The 26,824-nt window shown below is 47.1% G+C and overlaps 1 protein-coding gene across 1 annotated transcript; it reads right to left on the bottom strand.

The window, feature by feature from the left end:
* Positions 1–815: 815 nt before the first annotated feature.
* RIT1 (Ras like without CAAX 1) lies at positions 816–9,391 on the bottom strand. The gene is made up of 6 exons (XM_063439227.1): positions 9,072–9,391; positions 4,305–4,424; positions 3,501–3,557; positions 3,048–3,121; positions 2,609–2,800; positions 816–2,075 (listed from the first exon to the last, which is right to left on the bottom strand). The coding sequence occupies exons 1-6, from the start codon at positions 9,382–9,384 to the stop codon at positions 1,845–1,847; spliced, it is 987 nt and encodes a 328-aa protein (XP_063295297.1). The 5' UTR covers positions 9,385–9,391; the 3' UTR covers positions 816–1,844.
* Between the last annotated feature and the right edge of the window lie 17,433 nt (positions 9,392–26,824).

Genomic DNA, 26,824 nt, shown 5'->3' with positions numbered 1-26,824 from the left:
TAAACAGTAACTATCTTAATCCTATCCCTAATCTAAACGCTAGGAATCGTGTTAGGATTCCCTCTGCAGATTACAGCATAAGGATTCCCTTGCCTGCCTGAATGCCAATACAAACCCAAAACTTATTCTTCTCTCAAATCTAATCCCAAGAGTTTCCATCTGCTAATATCAGTACGGATATTAGCAAAGATAATTCTAAGCCAAAACAAAGAGTGGCATGTTGCTGGCATCTACTGGCTATTTTCAGTATGACAGGTTCCTGTTAAACTGATAATAGCCCATCACTGTGAAATGGTTTTAGGGCATGAAGGGAGACTATCCAGGGTCTCCCAAACATCGGCTGCACAGAGAATCACTGTGTCGGAGTCTGGTTGCTATGCCACAGCATTCTCACTGCTCAAATCAGTCTGGGGCAATGGAAAATGGCCTCAGATGAGAGGGGAGCCCCAGGTAACAATTGATTTAACCCTGATCGCACTGCATTGTAACAATGGTGATTTTAAATAAATGCCTGTCTGCAGCACTCACTGCACTGGGCCACTAATTCTGGTTCCAGCTGACAGAGGGGAGCACCAGCCACCAAATGATACATGGGGTTCCAAGTTACCAGTAGGGTAAAGGTCCCTGCAGGTAGAACAGCACATGACTGAATTAATCAGTCATGGGTCCTTAATAAGACAGCTATAACAAAATAATTCAGCCATTGGTCCTTAAAGGGTTAATAAAAACTATTATATACACACACACACACAATTCACACTGCACATTTTTTTCAATTAAAAAGTGTATTCTTATATACATCAAGTAAAAACATGTGTGCAAATTCCACATAAAAATACTAAAAGGTTTTAACATTTAATAATTAATTGAACAATGAAGGCATTTGTAGTTAGACAGTGTTTGAATAAAAACCCCAATATATCTCTTTCAGCTAGATTGCTTGTAGATAAGTAGTTATGTATATTAAATAGCTACCATTTTTGATTCGCCCTCACAAGTAGCCTCACAGAAGGTCTCTGTATGAAGTGGACTAAAAGATGACCCTAACAATCTGCACTTTGTAGGGTTTAAACTCACTGTGAATAGCTCTGGCAAAGTCTGCAAAATGTGTTACTAGACAGAAGAACCCTGTTTGAAAGTGTTTTTTTGTCTAACTCCTAAAAAACAAACAAAACAAAAAAAACGTTATGTTCTTGTTGTATGCAACAAACGGTTAGTCAGGCCTTCTGACGGAACCATTTATATATTAGAAAGGAAATGGTTGTGACAGAGATCCAAAATTTAAATTTACCCACTAGCAACTGTCATCTAGGCTTAAAAGGAGAGAATACTTTTTAGGCCTGTACATTAAAGTGTAGTAGGGGGTACAAGAAACCTCTAGTAAACTGGTTTTGAGCCCTGGATGGGGGTATTTTGAAATTATTGGAACAGATGTATCTTTCATTACAAAGATAAAAAAGACAAGAGTAAATACTAGCATTTTAAACCTCATAACAGTAATAATGGGAGCAGCCCATAAAGAATAAAGAATGATCTAATAACTCCCTCCCTTAATATTCCTTCTTGGAGAGAACACTAGAGTAAGTGAATGGAGAACTAGTAAAAGCTCAGTGTTGGTGAAGCAACGAGAAGCCCCTGGGGCATTACCAGTCAACACCTGAGTGTATTTAAGGCACATACAGATTAATTAGAAATTGGGATAAGTAAGTCCAGTGCAAATATCACATTACATAAACATTAACATCAATAACCACAGTCACTCTACAAGGCACGGGGTTTCAGAGATGAAAAGCCAGCTGGAGAGGGACCAAAGCCCCCGTCAGCACTGCAAGGCTGGAGTAATTTCAAGTTATGGATTCCTTTTTCTTTCTGAAGGGAGACTTTAAGCGTTTCCAGATGGAGGAACGTGGTTTGGATTTACGCTCGTTTGCTAGCGCTATGTCTCTTTCCTTTCTGCGAATCTCACGGACCAGTGCATGGAAAACATCATCAATGTAAAAACGGAAAGCAGCAGACGTTTCAAAGAAAGGGCAGTTAAATTCACGTGCTAGAGAACCGCCTTCTTCCTTGGAGACCTGAGGAATGACAAAGCGGTCAAAACATAAGAGCACTAACTACACAGAACCAGCACTGGAAAAGGATAGTTTTTTCCAGTTATGCTATACATGAAAAGAAAATATGTAAATAGGATGAAAAGCCAGTAAAAAATAACGGTCTGTTTGCTACTGCTTTAAATAGATCATATACACTTTAAACCAACCTTGAATTCAAAAATCAAAACTAGCACCACACAACTAGATGTACGCCAGTCCCACATCTAGTTAAATAAGTATCCAAAACGGCTATGTAGGGATATATTTAGAGAGTCTAAATGCGTATACTGTGTATGTACAAAGGCAAGGGCGTGTATGTACACATTCCCATGTGAAAGGGAATGTGTACCTCCCAGCTATAGGTCTATATGTATAACTCCATACAAAGGTCAGCATGTGCGAAGGAGAGTGCGGGTTTATATCCACATATGCAATTACCTGTCAGAATATAAAATAACAATGGAACACAGATTTTAAGAGAACATCGCAGATACACAACAGAATTATATCCTCACCTGCCGCAAATAAGATAGATCTGACTTGTTCCCAACCAGCACAACTGGCGTGTCATCAGTGCGCCGCACGCGATAGATCAGCTGTTTGAATTCCCGTGCCTCGTGGAAGCTGCGGCGGTCTGTGATGGAATAGCAGATGATAAAGCCTTCTCCGGCTCTCATGTACTGATCACGCATTGCTGTGAACTCAGCCTGAAAAATAAATAAATACATTTAAAAAAAAAAAAAACCTTCAAAGCAAAAATAAAGAAGTTCTGGTTGGGGAAAAGAAAGCAGTAGGAGTATAAACATTACATGTTTGAGTAGATGAGAGTAAGATTTAGAGAAGGTTGGAAACCACAGCAGGACACAGAAGTAGTAACAAAGATACATTAATGTTTATTACATGCTCTCTGGCCCTTACTCCAGCACCCTTTGCTTTCCACCCATTCTCATATACCTGGCCTGCTGTGTCCAGAATGTCCAAGTTGGCAGGTTCGTCGTCAATCCGTATACGTATCTTATAAGCATCCTCTGAAAGACATCAAGATTCAGGATTTAAAAGGAAGCAACGATAGAAATTTAGATCCAAAATGAGCAGTGCATTGCTTGCCTCAGAGACCAGCATTGCTGTACCTGTATATCAGAATATCCGCTCTTATTTTCAACTGTTGTCACCACTGGAGGCTTGCAACACAGACACTAACTGACCATACGTGTATAGAAATGTTCTCAGCATGTAACCAGGGCTCTAACGTTCTACTCACCACCGGCTATGGGAAAATTAAGATTTAGCTCTGGCAAGGAGAAATTCACGCCTGGTCATTTAATGGCATTCCAAGCTCTCTTCTTATGGCAGGAAGCAACTTATTGTCCAAATACTAACCCATGCCTAACAAAACATTTTACTCACCTATAGTAGGATCGTGGTCTTCAGGGAATCTATGGCTTATGAATTGCATAGTCATGGCTAAAAAAAAACAATTAAAAATATCCACATTAAAAGATACGAATTACTCAGACAAAAATAGAGAGAGTCAGATATGTCAAAATTAAGAGGGATTAAATGAACAGTTTGCCTGTGCAGTTGTGGGAAAAATGTATGCCCCATATTGCCCTTCATGTATCCTAAAAGAACATTAATATATCCGTGACTGACCAGAGGAGTTGCAATTCAGTGACACTAAAGAACTAGTACATCCTAAATGATTCCTTTATTTTTTCAAGAAGACTACAAGTTATAGCAGTAAGGGGACCTCCATTACGTTAGCTGCTTCATGTGACAGTAACATCGATAGATAATTATATATATATATACATACATATACATATACATATATATACACACACCCCTATTTTCAACTGTTGTTGTCACCACTGGAGGCTTGCAACACAGACACTAACTGGCAATAATTGACCATACGTGTATAGAAATGTTCTATACATGTAACCAAGGCTCCAACGTTCTACTCACCACCAGCTATTACAAAATTAAGATTTAGCTCTTGCAAGGAGAAATTCACCCCTGGTCATTTAATGGCATTCCAAGCTCTATTCTTATGGCAGACACATGGCAGTGTGTTACAGAAATACTGCACAGTGAATATATCATTTCCTTGTCTTACGTAGATAATGCATGCATGATCAATCAGAATGTCCCACTTCTTCAGACATTATGAATACAATTTTACACAAATATTAATATAAAGTATCTTACCACTCTTTCCAACACCCCCGGCACCCAGCATTACCAGCTTGTACTCTCGGGGAGGCACTGGTATTGCCGGGACCATTCTGCTGGCCCCAGAGTCCATATCACAAACCGTGGCTGCTCTTCCTTAGGAAGAAAGAAAATTCAGTCAGAAATTAACTCAACTTTACTTTAGGCCACCAGCTTGCAGAACACCCCATAATTCTATTCCTTACTGCTTCCAGTAGCCATACTATTTGCACTCTCACTATTAATCCAGAACCCACTGCACTGACCACTATCCTCAATCACTACATTTTATGCCTCCAGTCCATGCCATCCTATTTGCCCTTTGCCATAGAGCACCACAATCTCTCTGCAGTTACTGTACACATACCTATAGATCAATGTTTACCCAGTGTGCCACAAACCTATTTACTTCAAAACTGTAACTCAGACCTCACTGACCCCAGCGCTCCACGCATTCAGACCTCACTGACCCCAGCGCTCCACGCATTCAGACCTCACTGACCCCAGCGCTCCACGCATTCAGACCTCACTGACCCCAGCGCTCCACGCATTCAGACCTCACTGACCCCAGCGCTCCACGCACTCAGACCTCACTGACCCCAGCGCTCCACGCACTCAGACCTCACTGACCCCAGCGCTCCACGCACTCAGACCTCACTGACCCCAGCGCTCCACGCATTCAGACCTCACTGACCCCAGCGCTCCACGCATTCAGACCTCACTGACCCCAGCGCTCCACGCATTCAGACCTCACTGACCCCAGCGCTCCACGCATTCAGACCTCACTGACCCCAGCGCTCCACGCATTCAGACCTCACTGACCCCAGCGCTCCACGCATTCAGACCTCACTGACCCCAGCGCTCCACGCATTCAGACCTCACTGACCCCAGCGCTCCACGCATTCAGACCTCACTGACCCCAGCGCTCCACGCATTCAGACCTCACTGACCCCAGCGCTCCACGCATTCAGACCTCACTGACCCCAGCGCTCCACGCATTCAGACCTCACTGACCCCAGCGCTCCACGCATTCAGACCTCACTGACCCCAGCGCTCCACGCATTCAGACCTCACTGACCCCAGCGCTCCACGCACCCTGACCTCAGTGACCCCAGCGCTCCACGCACCCTGACCTCAGTGACCCCAGCGCTCCACGCACCCTGACCTCAGCGCTCCACGCACCCTGACCTCAGTGACCCCAGCGCTCCACGCACCCTGACCTCAGTGACCCCAGCGCTCCACGCACCCTGACCTCAGTGACCCCAGCGCTCCACGCACCCTGACCTCAGTGACCCCAGCGCTCCACGCACCCTGACCTCAGTGACCCCAGCGCTCCACGCACCCTGACCTCAGTGACCCCAGCGCTCCACGCACCCTGACCTCAGTGACCCCAGCGCTCCACGCACCCTGACCTCAGTGACCCCAGCGCTCCACGCACCCTGACCTCAGTGACCCCAGCGCTCCACGCACCCTGACCTCAGTGACCCCAGCGCTCCACGCACCCTGACCTCAGTGACCCCAGCGCTCCACGCACCCTGACCTCAGTGACCCCAGCGCTCCACGCACCCTGACCTCAGTGACCCCAGCGCTCCACGCACCCTGACCTCAGTGACCCCAGCGCTCCACGCACCCTGACCTCAGTGACCCCAGCGCTCCACGCACCCTGACCTCAGTGACCCCAGCGCTCCACGCACCCTGACCTCAGTGACCCCAGCGCTCCACGCACCCTGACCTCAGTGACCCCAGCGCTCCACGCACCCTGACCTCAGTGACCCCAGCGCTCCACGCACCCTGACCTCAGTGACCCCAGCGCTCCACGCACCCTGACCTCAGTGACCCCAGCGCTCCACGCACCCTGACCTCAGTGACCCCAGCGCTCCACGCACCCTGACCTCAGTGACCCCAGCGCTCCACGCACCCTGACCTCAGTGACCCCAGCGCTCCACGCACCCTGACCTCAGTGACCCCAGCGCTCCACGCACCCTGACCTCAGTGACCCCAGCGCTCCACGCACCCTGACCTCAGTGACCCCAGCGCTCCACACACCCTGACCTTAGTGACCCCAGCGCTCCACACACCCTGACCTTAGTGACCCCAGCGCTCCACACACCCTGACCTTAGTGACCCCAGCGCTCCACACACCCTGACCTTAGTGACTCCAGCACTCCACACACCCTGACCTTAGTGACTCCAGCACTCCACACACCCTGACCTTAGTGACTCCAGCACTCCACACACCCTGACCTTAGTGACTCCAGCACTCCACACACCCTGACCTTAGTGACTCCAGCACTCCACACACCCTGACCTTAGTGACTCCAGCACTCCACACACCCTGACCTTAGTGACTCCAGCACTCCACACACCCTGACCTTAGTGACTCCAGCACTCCACACACCCTGACCTTAGTGACTCCAGCACTCCACACACCCTGACCTTAGTGACTCCAGCACTCCACACACCCTGACCTTAGTGACCCCAGCACTCCACACACCCTGACCTTAGTGACCCCAGCACTCCACACACCCTGACCTTAGTGACCCCAGCACTCCACACACCCTGACCTTAGTGACCCCAGCACTCCATACACCCTGACCTTAGTGACCCCAGCACTCCACACACCCTGACCTCACTGACCCCAGCGCTCCACGCACCCAGACCTCACTGACCCCAGCGCTCCACGCACCCAGACCTCACTGACCCCAGCGCTGCACGCACCCTGACCTCACTGACCCCAGCGCTCCACGCACCCTGACCTCACTGACCCCAGCGCTCCACGCACCCTGACCTCAGTGACCCCAGCGCTCCACGCACCCTGACCTCAGCGCTCCACGCACCCTGACCTCAGCGCTCCACGCACCCTGACCTCAGCGCTCCACGCACCCTGACCTCAGCGCTCCACGCACCCTGACCTCAGCGCTCCACGCACCCTGACCTCAGCGCTCCACGCACCCTGACCTCAGCGCTCCACGCACCCTGACCTCAGCGCTCCACGCACCCTGACCTCAGCGCTCCACGCACCCTGACCTCAGCGCTCCACGCACCCTGACCTCAGCGCTCCACGCACCCTGACCTCAGCGCTCCACGCACCCTGACCTCAGCGCTCCACGCACCCTGACCTCAGCGCTCCACGCACCCTGACCTCAGCGCTCCACGCACCCTGACCTCAGCGACCCCAGCGCTCCACGCACCCTGACCTCAGTGACCCCAGCGCTCCACGCACCCTGACCTCAGTGACCCCAGCGCTCCACGCACCCTGACCTCAGCGCTCCACGCACCCTGACCTCAGTGACCCCAGCGCTCCACGCACCCTGACCTCAGTGACCCCAGCGCTCCACGCACCCTGACCTCAGTGACCCCAGCGCTCCACGCACCCTGACCTCAGTGACCCCAGCGCTCCACGCACCCTGACCTCAGTGACCCCAGCGCTCCACGCACCCTGACCTCAGTGACCCCAGCGCTCCACGCACCCTGACCTCAGTGACCCCAGCGCTCCACGCACCCTGACCTCAGTGACCCCAGCGCTCCACGCACCCTGACCTCAGTGACCCCAGCGCTCCACGCACCCTGACCTCAGTGACCCCAGCGCTCCACGCACCCTGACCTCAGTGACCCCAGCGCTCCACGCATCCTGACCTCAGTGACCCCAGCGCTCCACGCACCCTGACCTCAGTGACCCCAGCGCTCCACGCACCCTGACCTCAGTGACCCCAGCGCTCCACGCACCCTGACCTCAGTGACCCCAGCGCTCCACGCACCCTGACCTCAGTGACCCCAGCGCTCCACGCACCCTGACCTCAGTGACCCCAGCGCTCCACGCACCCTGACCTCAGTGACCCCAGCGCTCCACGCACCCTGACCTCAGTGACCCCAGCGCTCCACGCACCCTGACCTCAGTGACCCCAGCGCTCCACGCACCCTGACCTCAGTGACCCCAGCGCTCCACGCACCCTGACCTCAGTGACCCCAGCGCTCCACGCACCCTGACCTCAGTGACCCCAGCGCTCCACGCACCCTGACCTCAGTGACCCCAGCGCTCCACGCACCCTGACCTCAGTGACCCCAGCGCTCCACGCACCCTGACCTCAGTGACCCCAGCGCTCCACGCACCCTGACCTCAGTGACCCCAGCGCTCCACACACCCTGACCTTAGTGACCCCAGCGCTCCACACACCCTGACCTTAGTGACCCCAGCGCTCCACACACCCTGACCTTAGTGACCCCAGCGCTCCACACACCCTGACCTTAGTGACTCCAGCACTCCACACACCCTGACCTTAGTGACTCCAGCACTCCACACACCCTGACCTTAGTAACCCCAGCACTCCACACACCCTGACCTTAGTGACTCCAGCACTCCACACACCCTGACCTTAGTGACTCCAGCACTCCACACACCCTGACCTTAGTGACTCCAGCACTCCACACACCCTGACCTTAGTGACTCCAGCACTCCACACACCCTGACCTTAGTGACTCCAGCACTCCACACACCCTGACCTTAGTGACCCCAGCACTCCACACACCCTGACCTTAGTGACTCCAGCACTCCACACACCCTGACCTTAGTAACCCCAGCACTCCACACACCCTGACCTTAGTGACCCCAGCACTCCATACACCCTGACCTTAGTTACCTGCTCCAGCACTCGGTACACTGATACCAACTTCCCTTACTCCGCGCTCAGCCCTTGCTGCCCCTTGGTAACCCCCTCCCTCGGCACCCCATGTACCCTGCCCTCTGCGCCCACCCAGCTCCCGTACCTGGAATCCTCCCGCAGTTCACGGTTCGGACACAAAGCAGCCTTATCCGGGATGCACAGCTGGTAAAGTCTCTGGGGACACGTGACCCGTATGCAACTTCCTGATGGGCTAACTCCCATGTTACGTCACGGGTGGGCGGGGCTGCGGATTCCAGCAGCGGGCATTTCATACAGGGACGGGAATCCCCCCGGCAGACCGTTACAGCGCGAGCAGCGGTGACCGCAGTCTGTGTGAAAACGGAAAACCAGGCAGATATCACATGAAAAGCCCTAACTAGGCATACCGACCAGAACCTAACATGGCGCCCGCGCATGCGCAGACATCACCCGCTCGTCTCCATGGCAACTGTCTCCGCACACAGCAAAGGGCGGGAACTGTCCCTGCCCATACACACTGATATCCTGCCCCCCCCCTATACACACTGATATCCTGCCCCCCTCTATACTGACTGATATCCTGCCCCCCCCCATACACACTGATATCCTGCCCCCCCCATACACACTGATATCCTGCCCCCCCCCATACACACTGATATCCTGCCCCCCCCATACACACTGATATCCTGCCCCCCCTATACTGACTGATATCATGCCCCCCTCTATACTGACTGATATCCTGCCCCCCCCCCATACACACTGATATCCTGCCCCCCCATACACACTGATATCCTGCCCCCCCATACACACTGATATCCTGCCCCCCCATACACACTGATATCCTGCCCCCCCCACATACACACTGATATCCTGCCCCCCCCATACACACTGATATCCTGCCCCCCCTATACTGACTGATATCCTGCCCCCGTCTATATACACTGATATCCTGCCCCCCCATACACACTGATATCCTGCCCCCCCCCCTATACTGACTGATATCCTGCCCCCCCCATACTGACTGATATCCTGCCCCCCTCTATACTGACTGATATCCTGCCCCCCTCTATACACACTGATATCCTGCCCCCCTCTATACTGACTGATATCCTGCCCCCCTCTATACTGACTGATATCATGCCCCCCTCTATACTGACTGATATCCTGCCCCCTTTATACTGACTGATATCCTGCCCCCCTCTATACTGACTGATATCCTGCCCCCCTCTATACACACTGATATCCTGACCCCCTCTATACTGACTGATATCCTGCCCCCCTCTATACACACTGATATCCTGCCCCCCTCTATACTGACTGATATCTTGCCCCCCTCTATACACACTGATATCCTGCCCCCTCTATACTGACTGATATCCTGCCCCCCCTCTATACTGACTGATATCCTGCCCCCCCCCATACACACTGATATCCTGCCCCCCCCATGCACACTGATATCCTGCCCCCCTCTATACTGACTGATATCCTGCCCCCCTCTATACACACTGATATCCTGCCCCCCTCTATACTGACTGATATCTTGCCCCCCTCTATACACACTGATATCCTGCCCCCCTCTATACTGACTGATATCCTGCCCCCCTCTATACACACTGATATCCTGCCCCCCTCTATACACACTGATATCCTGCCCCCCCTCTATACACACTGATATCCTGCCCCCCTCTATACACACTGATATCCTGCCCCCCTCTATACACACTGATATCCTGCCCCCCTATACACACTGATATCCTGCCCCCCTCTATACACACTGATATCCTGCCCCCCTCTATACTGACTGATATCCTGCCCCCCCATACACACTGATATCCTGCCCCCCCTATACTGACTGATATCCTGCCCCCCCTCTATACACACTGATATCCTGCCCCCCCTCTACACACACTGATATCCTGCCCCCCCCTCTATACTGTCTGATATCCTGCCCCCCTCTACACAGTGATATCCTGCCCCCCTCTATACACTGATATCCTGCCCCCCTCTATACTGACTGATATCCTGCCCCCTATACACACTGATATCCTGCCCCCCCTCTATACTGACTGATATCCTGCCCCCCTCTATACTGACTGATATCCTGCCCCCCTCTATACACACTGATATCCTGCCCCCCCTCTATACTGACTAATATCCTGCCCCCCTCTATACACTGATATCCTGTCCCCCCTATACACACTGATATCCTGCCCCCCTATACACACTGATATCCTACCCCCCTCTTTACACACTGATATCCTACCCCCTCTTTACACACTGATATCCTGCCCCCCCTCTATACACACTGATATCCTGCCCCCCCTCTATACACACTGATATCCTGCCCCCCCTCTATACACACTGATATCCTGCCATCCCTCTTTACACACTGATATCCTGCCACCCCTCTTTACACACTGATATCCTGCCACCCCTCTTTACACACTGATATCCTGCCACCCCTCTTTACACACTGATATCCTGCCACCCCTCTTTACACACTGATATCCTGCCACCCCTCTTTACACACTGATATCCTGCCACCCCTCTATACACACTGATATCCTGCCACCCCTCTATACACACTGATATCCTGCCCCCCCTCTATACACACTGATATCCTGCCCCCCTCCATACACACTGATATCCTGTTCTCCCTCTATACTGACTGATATCCTGCCCCCCTATACACGCTGATATCCTGCCCCCCTATACACGCTGATATCCTGCCCCCCTATACACGCTGATATCCTGCCCCCCTATACACGCTGATATCCTGCCCCCCTATACACGCTGATATCCTGCCCCCCTATACACGCTGATATCCTGCCCCCCTATACACGCTGATATCCTGTCCCCCTCCATACACGCTGATATCCTGCCCCCCTCCATACACACTGATATCCTGTTCCCCCTCTATACTGACTGATATCCTGCGCATTAGGTCTCCTCAGCCGGTGGGCGGGATCAGTCTCGCCCGCCGGCCGACGGAGCCAGTAGGAGGAGTGGTGCGGAGGAGGAGACAGCGGCGAGGGACATCGCCGCTGCCTCAGGTAAGTGTCTGAAGGGGTTTTCACCCCTTCAGTACCTGGGGATTGGTGGGTGGGAGGGAGAGGGACCCTCCAGTGCCAGGAAAACGGATCGTTTTCCTGTCACTGGAGTTTCCCTTTAAAGACAGGAGGCGAGTATTATGCATTAACTTTCTTTGAAGGGACACTATAGTCACCCAGAACACTTCAGCTCAATGAGGTGGTCTGGGTGCCAGGTCCCTCAGGTTTTAACCCTTCAGATGCAAACATAGCAGTTTCAGAGAAAGTCTTCTGGACAGCCACTAGAGGCGCATCTGCGACGCTGGAGGCATATTATGCCTCCATCGCGCAGCGCGTCCATAGGAAAGCATTGAGAAATGCTTTCCCATGGACACTTTGAATGTGCGCGCGGCACTTGTCGCGCATGTGCATTCGGCACTTGCCGGGCATTCGGCTCCGTTGACGTTGGCAGGGGAAGAGAGGTCACCATGGCCGATGGAGCCCGCCGCTGGATTAAGGTAACCTGCTGAAGGGGTTTTAACCCCTTCAGCATCACAGGAGGGGGACTCCTGATGGTGGGGGCACCCTCAAGGCACTATAGTGTCAGGAAAACCGCTTTGTTTTCCTGACACTATAGTGATCCTTTAATTAAAGGACCACTCTAGGCACCCAGACCACTTCAGCTTAATGAGGTGGTCTGGGTGCCAGGTCCCTCTAGGATTAACCCTTTTTTTTTATAAACATAGCAGTTTCAGAGAAACTATGTTTATACTGAGGGTTAATCCAGCCTCCAAATCCTCTAGTGGCTGTCTCATTGACAGCCGCTCGAGGCGCTTGCGTGCTTCTCACTGTGAAAATCACAGTGAGAGCACGCAAGGGTCCATAGGAAAGCATTGTAAATGCTTTCCTATGCGACCGGCTGAATGCGAGCGCGGCTAATGCCGTGCATGCGCATTCAGCCGATGACGTCGCAAGGAAGAAGGAGAGGAGGAGGAAAGCTCCCCGCCCGGCGCTGGAGAAAGAGGTAAGTTTAACCCCTTCCTCCCCCCAGAGCCCGGCGGGAGTGGGTCCCTGAGGGTGGGGGCACCCTCAGGGCACTCTAGTGCCAGGAAAACGAGTATGTTTTCCTGGCACTAGAGTGGTCCTTTAACTCCAGCAGCAAAGAATTTTTTTTACTAAAGTTTAGTGAATAAAAGACAAAACAAACAGAGTAACTGAAATGGAACACTCTGTAGCCAATCAGCACCTGGCATAGTCTATATAGTGAATGATCCCCAATATTCTTCCTCTTTCGATCTGCGAATCTAGAAGAAGTATCTAGTAGAGTGAACTACAAGGATAAGAACGACAAAACTCCAAACAGGATTAAGCTGAAACATAAAGAACAGGGTGGGTTAATGGGAGGGATAATACTCACCTCCTGTCTTTAATAAAATCTATATATTCTGATGTCAAGACTAGGAAAATCTTATGCATGTTAAAAGCTGAATAATCATAGAAATATATATCAAATACATCGTTAAGATATTACAATATTATTTTGGAAACATGCATGCTAAGTCTAAAATAAAACTGTTTAAATGTAGATTCTGAAGACCAATCTGCAGTTTTTAACAGGTCTGATATAGAGCCTCCTGCTTGAAACACTTTAATGGTCATAGCTCCTCTTGAAGAGTGAGCTCCAAACACTGAAATATCAATACCTGCTAGGGATGTGCATGGGGAAAATATTCGGTTTGGTTTGGCATTCTGAAATTCGGCGGTACGGTTCAGAACTTCGGGACTTCGGATCTTCTCTTGCAGCCGCTTAGTAGATAATTCCCACGGTATTAGGGAGCGATCTACCAAAAGGCTGAAAGACCTCAATTGGTCTTTCAGTGAAATTTACTAATACCAAGTAAGATGAGAATTAGTCAATTCTGCCCCTACTCGCTATACTGCGAGTAGGGGCATGTCTAGTAAACAGTGAGCAGCCTGTGGCTGCTCACTGTTAAAAAAAATAAAAAACAAGTGTCCCCTCTCCCAAGCCCCCACCTGTGCCCTGAGGCTGGTGGGGGCCCTAAATACCAATAAGGGGGGGACACCTATTGTCCAACCCCCCCCCCCCCGGCCCCACCCCTGAGTTGCGGATTGGGTCCTAAATTAGAATAAGGGGGCGACTTATTGTCCTGGCCCTCACCCCAATGTAATTTGCCTCATAACTCTCTGATTGGTTGCTTTCAATCAACCAATCAGTGTTGTTATAAATCAAATTCCAAAGAACTTTCCCACGCTGTGTAAAATGACACAGAGCACTTTGATTGGCTGGATTTCAAGCTAACCAATCAAAGTGCTGTGACAGGTTAATGTAGCGACTTACCTGTCAGTCTCTGCATTTACCTGTCAGAGCATGCTGATTGAATGGCTTAAACCAACCAATCAGAGTGCTCTGAACCTAACTGCAGGATGGGGCAAGGCTTTATAAGCCTTCCCACGCCCTGTGGAGCTTGGTCTGTGCGGTGCCCTCCATGGGTGAAGATGGATTACTTTTTCAGTGTCAGGGGGATTTTTTTTCATCTGTTTTTATTTTTTTGCGCCCTGGTTTCTTTTTTTTTTTATTTTGACGGGTATTATGGTTTTTTATGGGGGCTGAAAAAAGAAGATTTTAGAAATAAAAGACATCAAATGGTAAGTTTTATTTCTTTTTTTTTGTTGTTTTTTTTTTTTACAGGTACTTAGTCGTTGTTCCCCCCCCTTACTATTTTTAGGGTGAGGGGGTAGGTAGGGGTTTATTAATTTTTTGTGGGAGGGGGGTGACTCGGGGTTGGGGGTCGGGGGGAGGACTTATTTTACTTTAGGGCCCCCACCCACCGCTCAGGGGGGAGGACATTAGGTCCCCCCCTTATTCTTCTTTTAGGGCCCCACCCGCCGCTCAGAGGTGGGGGCCAGGGGGGAGGACAATAGTTACCCCCCTTGAAGTAATTTAGGTGTCCCCTCCCCTTATTTTACTTTAGGGCCCCCAACCGCTGCTCAGGGTTGAGGGATGGGGGGAGGGCAATAGGTCCCCCCTCCCCCTTTTTTCTGGTTTAGGGCTCCCACCCGCCGCTCAGGGGTGGGGGTCGGGAGCAATAGGTCCCCCCTTTAGTTTAAAAGCCCCCCACTCGCGCGGCACGGGAGGGGGGACACTTGGGGGGTCTTTTGGGTTTTTTTTTTAACAGTGAGCAGCCACAGGCTGCTCACTGTTTACTAAACATGCCCCTACTCGCAGTATAGCGAGTAGGGGCAGAACTTACTAATAAGTAATTTGTACTTAGTGTTAGTAAATTTGGCTGAAAGACCAATTTAGGTCTTTCAGCCTTCTGGTACATAGCTCCCTTATACCATGGGAATTAGGAAGTTATCTACTTACTCATTCCCATCCATTGACTGGCTAAGTAACTTACATTTGAATATGTTTGTAAACTTCGGCACTTCTGAACTTCCACACTTCGGCAATTCAGCTATTCGGACATTTGGAAGTATCCGTATTCACATTCGGAACGAAACTAATTACACATGTCTAATACCTGCCATAAACATAGTTTGTCTTACCCATCTGGCTAAAGATGTAGAGTACGCAGGCAGAAAAGGTTTACGAAAAGAGATTAGCAATTGAGAGAAATTAGAATTTCTTATAGATGAGGTTTTAAGTTATGTGACAGCTCATAGAAGAGGATGGTCAGAAAAAGAAGGATAGAACACAGAGCGGAGATTAGTTTTGGTACGTTCAACAATAGAAAAATTTACACCATCAGGAGTATATTGTCTTTTATTTAAGTCTAAAGCCTTAACGTCAGAAACTGTTTTAAATGAAATGAAGCATAGTAGTGTGGTAAACTTAAACTACAGCTATTTTTTATTTTTTTATTTCAGTTCATGCACGATAGCGGTTTACAACATTAAGAAGGATATAGGCGTGCCTGGTTGCACGAGCATATGATATAATGAGTTTGTACAGATACTTTGACATTTAACATAGTTATACAATCGCACAGTGCAAGCGGAAACATTAGCAATTCTAAGTTGTTGCCGGTTAGTGCGGGGTAGCTTGATGGTTTCTTCTGTTTTGGCGGAGTGTAAACTACAGCAATTTTAAGGATGAGTCATTGTCACCCCACGATTCTATTAACTGGAGTACCAGAGTAACATCCGAAGTAAAAAAAATATTTAGAGCATGGAGGACGCTTAAATCTGATACCCTTCATAAGTCTGCAGATTAAGGGATGTTTGCCCACAGGGAAAAATTCAATAGGGTCGTGATTTGCTAAAATAGCTGGTCGATAAACATTAATGGTGCGATAAGCCTTACCTGAGTCAAATGAGGCTGACAAAAATTTAGAATGTTTGCTAAATCTGAATGTACCGGATCCACAGCCAGGCTGTTCTGTAATTTGCACGGGTACCTAGTGACCATGCTTCTGAGAGAATGTCTCTAGTTGAGTTTAAAAATTCCCTACTAGATTCGGATGACCTGAGATGAGACATGCTATTAAAGGTAGTTGGCCTGATAGTACTAGAGGATGAAGATTTCCCTCCGAACCGCGAAGAGCATCCCGACACATCTGTATGAGTCGTGGGTAGTCTATCAGCATGCTGAGAAGCTGAGGGAACCATGGTTGTGATGGCCAGAGAGGGGTTATTACCACTAGGGTTGATTTCTGAGACCATGTTTTCTGAAGTAGCTGGGATATCATCGCAAATGGAGGAAATGCATAATTGACTCCATCTTTCCAACATTAGAGGAATGCATACTGATCTGCTGCCTCTGGATTCAGACGCCAACTGAAAAATGTTTCTAATTGGCGATTGATTCATGATGCAAAGAGCTTGTATTGAAATGGATCCCACAGGGAAAGTAGTCATTGGAAGATGTTGGGTTCCAAAATCCAGTCCCTGTAATCCACTAGGAAACAGGAATTCTAATCTGCTACTGTATTGGAAAGGCCGGGAAGATATTCTGCCCGTAAAACTAGGTTTTGATCGAAGCAAAATTGGATTTTGTACCTCCTAAGCGATTTATTTTTTGGACTGCTGATATGTTGTCCATCTTGAGAAGAATACAACAATGGGATTTTTGTTTTGCAAAGTTGTATAGAGCGAAAATTCCTGCCATGAGTTCCAGGTACTTTATATGCATACTCGTCTCTTCTAGAGACCATTTGCCTCCTGTGGAATTGCCTCCACAACGGTTTCCCAGCCTACTTGACTCGCATCGGATTCTATAATCAGATCTGGGAATGAAGTGAAAATGGCTTTCCTGTTCCAAATTTGAACGTGATCTAACTACCAGAATAGTTCTGTTCTTGTCTCTGGAGTCAAAGAGATCTCGTCTGAATAAAGGAGACCGTTGCGTAGATGTTCCCTTTTTAATCTTTGAAGAGCCCGATAATGAAGGGATGGGGTGGAAAATTGCTTAAATCGAGGCTGATAAAAGACCTACAATCCGTGCCAGAGATTTGATGGAAATTAATTCCTTGTTCAGAACTGATCTCTTTCCGAATTGTTTTCAATTTCGGTGATGGAAGACTGAGAGTGGCTAAATTGGAATTCACTAGAAATCCCAAAAATTCTATCTCCAGAGAGGGAGTTAAAATCGATTTATCATAATTTATTACAAAGCCAAGGCTTGTTAACAGATTCAATGTCCATTGAGAATGTAGTTAAAGAGTTTGCACACTCTGTGACAATCAATATGTCGTCTAGATAGATTATCATTCTCACTCCCCTGCTTCGAAGCAGGGATACTACTGGTTTGAGCAATTTGGTGAAACACCAAGGTGCAGAGGATAATCCAAAAGGCAATGATTTGAACTGCCATTTCTTCCCTTGCCATATGAAGTGTAAATAATTCCGATATGAATTGTGAATAGGTACCGCGAGGTACGCATCCTTCAAATCTATTTTTATCAACCAGTTGTTGAGTATCAATAGGTCTTTGAGATAATAAATTCCATCCATTTTAAAATTGTGGTATCTGACAAAATTGTTTAAATATTTTAAATTTATGACTGGTCTGTGACCAGAATCTTTCTTTTTTACCAAGAATAAATTGCTTATGAAGCCTGGACTGCTCATGGGCACCTGCATGATGGCATTTTTTGAGCATAAATGTAATATTTCTTGATGGACTAGAGTTTGGTCTTGGATCGAAAATGTTATGGGTAAAGGTATATTTCTTTGAGCGGGATATGATATAAAATCCATTTTGTATCCAAGAATCGTTTGTAATCTGACTCCAAATGTGGAAATAAAGAGTGAGTCTGCCCCTAACCCTTCTAGGGAAGAAAGGGGAATTGTCATACTTACCAGATGAAGATCTGAAGCGAGACATTCCGCGATGGCCTCTTGATCTCCAAGGTCTGCCACATAGTGGGAAGAATGGAGTTGTTTGTTGGGTCTCATATGAGGGCCTGGTGGGCTGAAAGGTGTTCCTTGGAACCTGTCTATGTTGAAAGGAGCGGCTGGAAGAGCAGTTCCTTCCTCTTCCAGCCCTTCCAAAAACCTTAGGGTTGAATACTTTCCGCAGAGATGACTGGGCCTTATCAAGGAAGCTAAATAAATTTACATATTTATTAATGTCTTTAACCCCTTAAGGACACATGACGTGTGTGACATGTCATGATTCCCTTTTATTCCAGAAGTTTGGTCCTTAAGGGGTTAATAAAGGATTCTCCCAATAGGAGACCTTCAGCCACCGGTCCAGGTTAAGAAGGTTAAGGGTAATAAACTAAAACAAAAAAACGATGGCCGCAATTCAGTGAGAAAACTACTGAACACAAGTCATTCGAAATAACTGAAAAGTAACAATTCGTATAAAAACTACCGAACGTGGACAAACCGCAAACTCACTTTGGATAAAAAGGCGTGAATGCCAGTGTGTATGAACCAAATGTGTGTGTGTGTGTATGTATATATATATATATATATATATATATATATATATATATATATTTTTTTTTTTTTTTTATTATTATTATTCTTTATTTTTGTAGTGCATAGGTTCACTCACAAGCTTACAGTGAAATTCTGATATGAAAAAGTACAATTAGGTTGAAAGTAAGATCTTCATAAAAAATGTCAGAGATATAGCACTTTTTTTTTACAGAAAATAAACAAGTCTTGGTTAGTATACAAGAAATGGGTTAAGAGATACTCATGTGAAATCAACTGACAGCACAAGAAAGCAAATGCAAGCTAGTTAAACTTGTTTAGAGTAGTGATGAAACAAAACTTCAAGGTTTGCAAGATATTCTAGGCATGTTAAAATAAAATTAATCATGCTATTAGTGCTGCGTTTTGACAAAAATCATGCTAGTTATGCATTGCTTGAGGTACTAGAAAAGATTTGTTATTATATCAGGAGAAAACGCAAAGCAAGGAAATGATAATAGAAACAGGTAACAGGAGTCCACCGCGTGGTAGTTAAACTAAGAGAGCCCATGCAGTCCGAGTTTCCAGGATGTGCTTCAGGTTTCATCAGATGCCCAACTTGCTAGTAGACTGTTTGGCTCTGTGAGGAGGATTCCATATGGGTGAGTGTAAGTGGCGCGGGGCATCAAGGAGAGGTCTGCGGTCGGGTACCATATCTCCCTTCTGGTGCAGCAGCCACCATCTTGGGTCATGAGGTGTAATGCTCCAGGCCTATGAATTGTAGCTAGAGTCAGGACTGCCGCAGGCTCCGTTCCAGGTCCCGAGGGGTAAGTGATGCTGTGCTGCCTTGGTATCCGCTGTGTGGGGATAAGGCTGACCAGGTGATCTTGAGGTTGATGCAGAACAAGCAGGTAGGAGGACTGATTTGGGGTCTCAAGGCAGACTGCTTCCTTGCCTTGATAGTAGCCCAGAATTTCGCGAAGATATGATCCAGTTTAGCCTAGGTTGTGGCATTATGAGTCTCTGCATCGTTTCTGGTTGCGATTGCCCCCATTTTAGAAGCCTCATGGTGCCTCTGTACCCCGCAGGCTGAGGTGTTGGGAGTAGCTATTGGAGATCTCCTGTGGACTGGGATAACCCCCACCGGTTCAAAAGGGGGAAGGGGAGAGCTGAAGTCCGTGTTGTGAAGTAGGACGTGGTGTCTGGAGAGTGGCCGTCCCTCCGACGCCTGTCCAGCTTTCAGGCCACAAATAGCGAGAAGTTAGTTTCCCGAGACAGTACAGCACCGACTTTGGTACCGCACGAACCAGCAGGATCCCCACTTGCGGTGTGTCGCATTTTGTCTGGTTTATAGCAGATTGGCAGGTGTATAGGGTAGATTAGGCAGTTTATGCTCAGGTGCTTGTCAAACCTGCATAAGTGAATATATATGATGCTTATCTCTATTGGAGCAGCAAAGAAAGAGGAAGAATATTGGGGATCATTCACTATATAGACTATGCCGAATGCTGATTGACTAACGTGTTCCATTTCAGTTACTGTTTTTTTGTCTTTTATTCACTAAACTTTATTGAAAAAAATTATTTGCTGCTGGAGTTAAGTAAAGAAAGTTAAAGGACCACTATAGTGCCAGGAAAACAAACTAATTTTCCTGGCACTATAGGGTCTTTAGGTCCCCCCCACCCTCAGGGTCCCACTCTCGCTGGGCTCAAGGGGACTGAAGGGGTTAAACACTTACCTTTCTCCAGCACCGGGCTCCCTTGGCGCTGGGGAACTCTCCTCCTCTTCCCGACGTCAGCGCTGAATGCGCATGCATGTCAAGAGCCGCGCGCGCATTCAGACAGTCCATAGGAAATCATTTCTCAGTGCTTTCCTATGGACGTCCAACGTCTTCTCACTGAATTTCACAGTGAGAATCGCGGAAGCGCCTCTAGAGGCTGTCAGTGAGACAGCCACTAGAGGCTGGATTAACCCTCAGTGTGAACATAGCAGTTTCTCTGAAACTGCTATGTTTACAGCTGCAGGGTTAAAATCTGGGGGACCTGGCACCCAGACCGATGCCTATAGTGGTCCTTTAATGCATAATATTAGCCTCCTGTCTTGCTATAAAATTTACAGTTTTAAATCAAGGTAGGTGTTTATTACCACGTTATTGTTAGAAAAGAGTTATGGTTGTACGCCTGTGCAAAGACATTTAGTGTCTATTTATCTTTATTTATTTTTTTATAAATGATGCTTCTCTGACACTGACAGGGAAAGACTATCATGGAGACTTACCGGAGTTTTAAAAAGTGCCCTCTTTAGACATTTGTTCTTCTTGTAAGAAGAGGGCCTAATAAAGTAGAGCTGTAAACTTACCATAAATAATTTCATGTCATGTCTTTGTTTCCAGAAGCTGTAATGTTGAGCCAATCCATTCTGAATATGTAGTATAATTTGTCAAAATATGTAGATGACAATTCCTCCTTAAGGTAGGTGTAACGGACTGGGTACCTCAGTTGAAGGATGCTCCTAGCGCTTCCTGAGGACTCCAAGCACTGCAGCAGACACCACAATCACCGAACGGGAGAAACAGTTAAATTCTCCCAAGCATATGAATGCTGTAGACAGTTGAATAGGAACTATACGAATAGGTTTTCTCTCCTAGCAGTCAAACTGGAACAGCATACAATAAATCCTTCCCCCAATAATGAGACGACACTTCACTTTGAGGGTTAAAACAGGAACTCCTCTGCTGGCACACCTAGCTTGGTTTTTATTACAGTCTTGCACATACAGGACCGCCCACAGGGAGGTATAAAATAACCAATCAATAACCAATCAAATAACAGTTACAACCCACAGTAAAGTCCTTCCCGCTGCATGTGATACAATTATCTTACACAATGGGAAATCTAATTATCACAAGCAGAGAAATACAGTTTTTACACAATATTTATAACTTCTAAAATATACATGTCACAAACATAAAACATACATTTTCATAATCAGTCCATTCAGGGGAACAACATATTAAAAAATGGCACGAATCAGAACAGGGGTTCAAAAGTTAGCAAAAGTATTAATAAAACCCCCTGCCAGTATGGCTTTCCGGCCCAAACCAGTTTCAGAGTCTTCTATCCTGGAGATAATTGAGAAGTAATCCAATTATCTCCAAGGACAGAGGCAAAACTCCATTAGCTACATGGCAGACAAAGGACAATAAAAGACATAAAAATACAATAAAATACACAAGGTTACATTTATTACATAAAATACAGACATTCTACCTATCCCCAGATAGCTTAGATCTGAGCGCACATTATTACCGGATTGCGCTCAGACTACATACATACAGTTCAATCGCCATGGAGCCAAAGTCTTTCATACAGTCTTTCAATATTCGGCTGGGCTCCATGGTATAGCTATCTGGGGTAACATGGCTTTAACAGTCTGCAGAAAGGCACAAATCTTGGTACATAGCTTAATGTCCCTTGCTTGGTCTTAAAGGGCCAGTAGTGTCATACACAATCTCTTAGGTCCCGTCAAAGGGGTTTAAAGGGTCCCATCTTCCCAGGACCATAATCACTGGGCAGGAGGCGAGCAAGCAGTCCCCTCCAGTAAACTGGGGCAGACTCTGGTGCAGGGTCCATTCCGCTACAGTAGGTAACATACAATGTGTACACAAAACTCTCAACATTTCTGGCAAATGCAGAGCTTGAAGACACATTTCCAGAATATTGTTGTCTCCACTTCTAAGATGGTGGCTGGAAATGGACAAAGCAGTCTCACAAGTGCAAAAATGACACATTTGGAATTACAAAACAAGTTAACGTATAGGTGCACATTAGGAGTTGCCATGTCTGTAGTCTTTACCACTATACGGAATTAGACTATGAATTATTTTTCGTTAATGAAAGTGAGACTTGGTGGGATGAAACACTTGGTTGGACTTTTGGACTTAATGGATATACATTATTTAAAAAGGATAGAAAAGGGGGCTGGATATGTCTTTATATTAAACTCCTTCATGGTCATCACTTTATAATAAAAAACTTTGCCACAGAAGGTCACGAGGATATAAGATCACCAAATATGGAAATTAATTTGGTCAGAAATCATGAGTGACCGCAGACGTACAGGGTACGTCAGCCAAAAAACGACCGCTGACGTACTTTGTATTTCCGCTGCCAAAATGAGCGCTGCAAGCAATCGTGATCACTTCCAGTCGCTCTAAGGTATTACATATAATACCCCCCCACACTGCCGGGCACCTGAGTGATTGCCCACCCCCACACCTCCAGTATCGATCACTTTTGAGTGTAAAGCAGAGCATCTGAAGCCATCAGGCAGGCTTCCGATGCACTGCCTGTACTGAGTGCCTCGAGGGGTCGAGGCACTCAGTAATAGTTTTAAAAAAAAAAATTAAATTAAAAAATTAACCTTCTACCCTCCCTCCCCATGCACTTACCGATCGCCGCCATTTCCCCGCCGGCAATCGGTCTTCTGAGGGGGACTTTCTGGTCTGAGACCAGACAGTCCCACCTCTGCACTGTAGGACCCCCTCTAAAAGAGCGGTCATATGGCCACAATAGATGTCCACAGAGCTGCCAGCAGGGGGAATGCCTAAACTGACAGACTGGTGAAAAAGTAAAAATAAAGTTAATAAAAGTAAAAAAACTTTTTTAAAAATTAATAAATTACAAAAAAATATATATATATATGATATATATATATAGATAATTATATCTATATTTATATATATATATATATATACATCTTATATATAACGTCATGCTACGTGTATTTTTTATTATTAATATATACATATATTAATATAAAAATACACTTAGAGTAAAATTACACACATTTATATATGATATATATTTATATAATACTTATATATATTATCTATTATACAAATTAAATAAAATTAATTAAAAATAAATAAAAGAACATGTAAACAATTTATATTCAGTTGCAAGAAAAAGTATGTGAACCCTTTGGAATGATATGGATTTCTGCACAAATTGGTCATAAAATTTTATCTGATCATCATCTAAGTCACAACGATAGTGTAGCGGTACTTACCCTCTCCAGGGGCCGGCCGGGGTCCTCTCTTCTCGCCGCGCGCGGTCCTGCTCCTGCACGAGCCGCGCGCGGCTCAGCCAACGATAAGATCTGTCAGGCGGGCAGTGACCGCGAGAAGCGGTCACGTGTCCCGCCCGACACTAAGAGCGCGCCACGCGTCTCGGGCGCGCTCTTAAAGGGACAGTGGGAGACTAAATTAGAATCAGTCTCCCATTGGCCCCTGTCATACCACGTTCCCCATACACACACGTTTTGGGGGCGTGGATATGACAAGGGCCAATCAAAGTGAACTTTAGGGTATTTGTACTCACCTGTTTCCCTTGCTCCTTGCCCTATCGTGGTTTCTGTCCAGTTCCCTTTAGTGCTTGTATCGTTCAGTTGGTTTTTTGGTGCTTGACCTTGGCTTTGTTCCTGACTCCGCTCTCTCCTTATCCTTGCTTGCTTATCCGCTGTTTTGTCCTCTGTGTACCAGTCCTCGGCTTGTTCTACGTTACGCTGTCTCTCAGTTCCCTTGACCTCGGCTTGTTCTAGACTCTGTCTTTCTTACTCGTCCTAGTCCGGCCATTCTAAGGTCCGGTAAGACGAACCCTGGTTTCTTGTCTATTGACTATTGAACTATTCCTGCGTGTTGGGGTATATTACCGTGACATTACGATAGGGCCATGGACCCCGCAGGTTTAGGACAACAGATGGCCACTCATGAGGCTAGATTCGCAGAACAGGATCACCGTATGGATCAAATGGCTCAAGCCATCCAGACACTGTTATCCAGATCAGCTCCGGTACCTGTACCTGCGCCTCCTGTAAACCCTATACCAGACACAGCTAATATGCCTAATGCTTCAGCACATCTAACCCCGCCACCTAGGTATGGAGGGGACGCTAAGACATGTAGGGGATTCCTTAATCAAGTGGAGTTCCACTTTGAAATGTACCCACGTTCATTTCCCACTGATAGATCTAAGGTGGGTTTTCTTATGCACCAGCTTACGGATAAGGCACTAGAATGGGCAAATCCTATTTGGGAGGCTAATGGGCCTATGGTACACGACTTCACTAGCTTCCTCACAGCGTTTCGTAGAACATTTGACACGACTAAAAGGTCAAAAAATGCCGCCAGGGCATTAATGAGAATAAAGCAAGGATCTAAATCTGTAGCCGATTATGCTATTCAGTTCCGTACCCTTGCCTCACAGGTAGATTGGACTAATAATGGGCTTACTACTGCGTTTATGGAGGGTCTGTCTGAAACTATGTTGGATGAGGTAGCAGCTAAGGACCTCCCTGTACCCCTGGAGGACCTGATTGACTATCTTATCGATATAGATAACAGGATCCGTGACAGGTTATATACCAGGTCCAGAAATAGACGTTTTGTTCCCGTTAACTCCCCTAGAGCTGAGACTCCCGAGGGATCTAAAGGTTCTGAGGAGGAACCTATGCAGTTAGGGGTTGCCAAACTTACTGACGCTGAAAAGCTTTATAGGAGAAAGGAGGGACTTTGTCTTTATTGTGGTACGAGGGGTCATATGAGACAAGAATGTCCCGTGCGTCCGGGAAACTATCGCACCTAAGACCGTATAGAGGACTGGCCTTGGGTGTGACATCACAGTCCTCACATTTGCCTCTTAATAAATTACTTCTCCCTGTTTCCCTGCACCTTGGTAGTAACTGCGTAGCAGGGAATATACTAGCCCTGGTTGATTCCGGAGCGGCCGAAAACTTTATTGATTCCAGTTTTGTCAAGGAGAATAACATACCCACCAGAGAGAAGGAGACACCCTTGGCCGTTGAGGCCATAGATGGTAGACCATATGCTCTCCAGTTATCACACATGAAACTGTTCCACTACATATGTCTACAGGGGTGTTACACTCTGAGACCATTCGGTTTCAGATCATTACTTCTCCTTCCTCTCACCTCGTGTTAGGGTATCCTTGGTTACGTACTCATAATCCCACCATTGATTGGGAGTCAGGACAAATAGTTTCTTGGAGTGATTCTTGCCAAGAGTCTTGTATTGTTAAAATCACCCCTTTGAATTCTACTAATATTCCTCCCATGCCTACGGTCATACCCCCTCAGTACCTGTCTCTTAAATCTGTTTTTGATAAAAGGGAGGCTGAAAAATTGCCACCTCACAGGCCTTACGATTGTGCTATTAATTTATTACCTGGTACGATGCCTCCCAAAGGGAGAATATATCCTTTATCTCCTCAGGAGAATCTGGTTATGGAGGAATATATTAAGGAATCTCTAGAGAAGGGATTTATAAGAAGATCCTCTTCCCCGGCAGGGGCAGGTTTCTTCTTTGTATCTAAGAAAGATGGCGAATTAAGGCCTTGTATTGACTATAGGGGCCTAAATAAAATCACCGTCAAAAATGCGTACCCCATACCTTTGATCACAGAACTATTTGATAGACTTAAACAGGCCACAGTTTTTACTAAATTGGACCTTAGGGGTGCTTACAATCTTATACGTATCAAAAAGGATCACGAGTGGAAGACCGCATTCAATACCAGGAGTGGCCACTACGAATATACTGTGATGCCCTTTGGTCTTTGTAACGCCCCAGCAGTTTTTCAAGAATTTATTAATGATGTCCTACGTCAATATATACATACATTCGTTATAGTATACTTGGACGACATATTAATTTATTCTACTGATTTACAGACTCATCACATGCATGTTAAATTAGTGTTGAGAACTCTTCTGGTTAACGGTCTCTATTGCAAACTCGAAAAATGTTCATTCGATCAATCTGAAGTCCAATTCTTGGGTTATATAATCTCTGCCAAGGGTTTTCGTATGGATCCCAAGAAACTGTCTGCCATTATGGAATGGCCTCTACCTCAGGGTTTGAAAGCCATTCAGCGTTTTCTGG

The sequence above is a fragment of the Pelobates fuscus genome, chromosome 13 (assembly GCF_036172605.1).
Source record: "Pelobates fuscus isolate aPelFus1 chromosome 13, aPelFus1.pri, whole genome shotgun sequence".
In the NCBI taxonomy this organism is placed as follows: Eukaryota; Metazoa; Chordata; class Amphibia; order Anura; family Pelobatidae; genus Pelobates; species Pelobates fuscus.
This window is presented reverse-complemented; position numbering and strand designations above follow the sequence as displayed.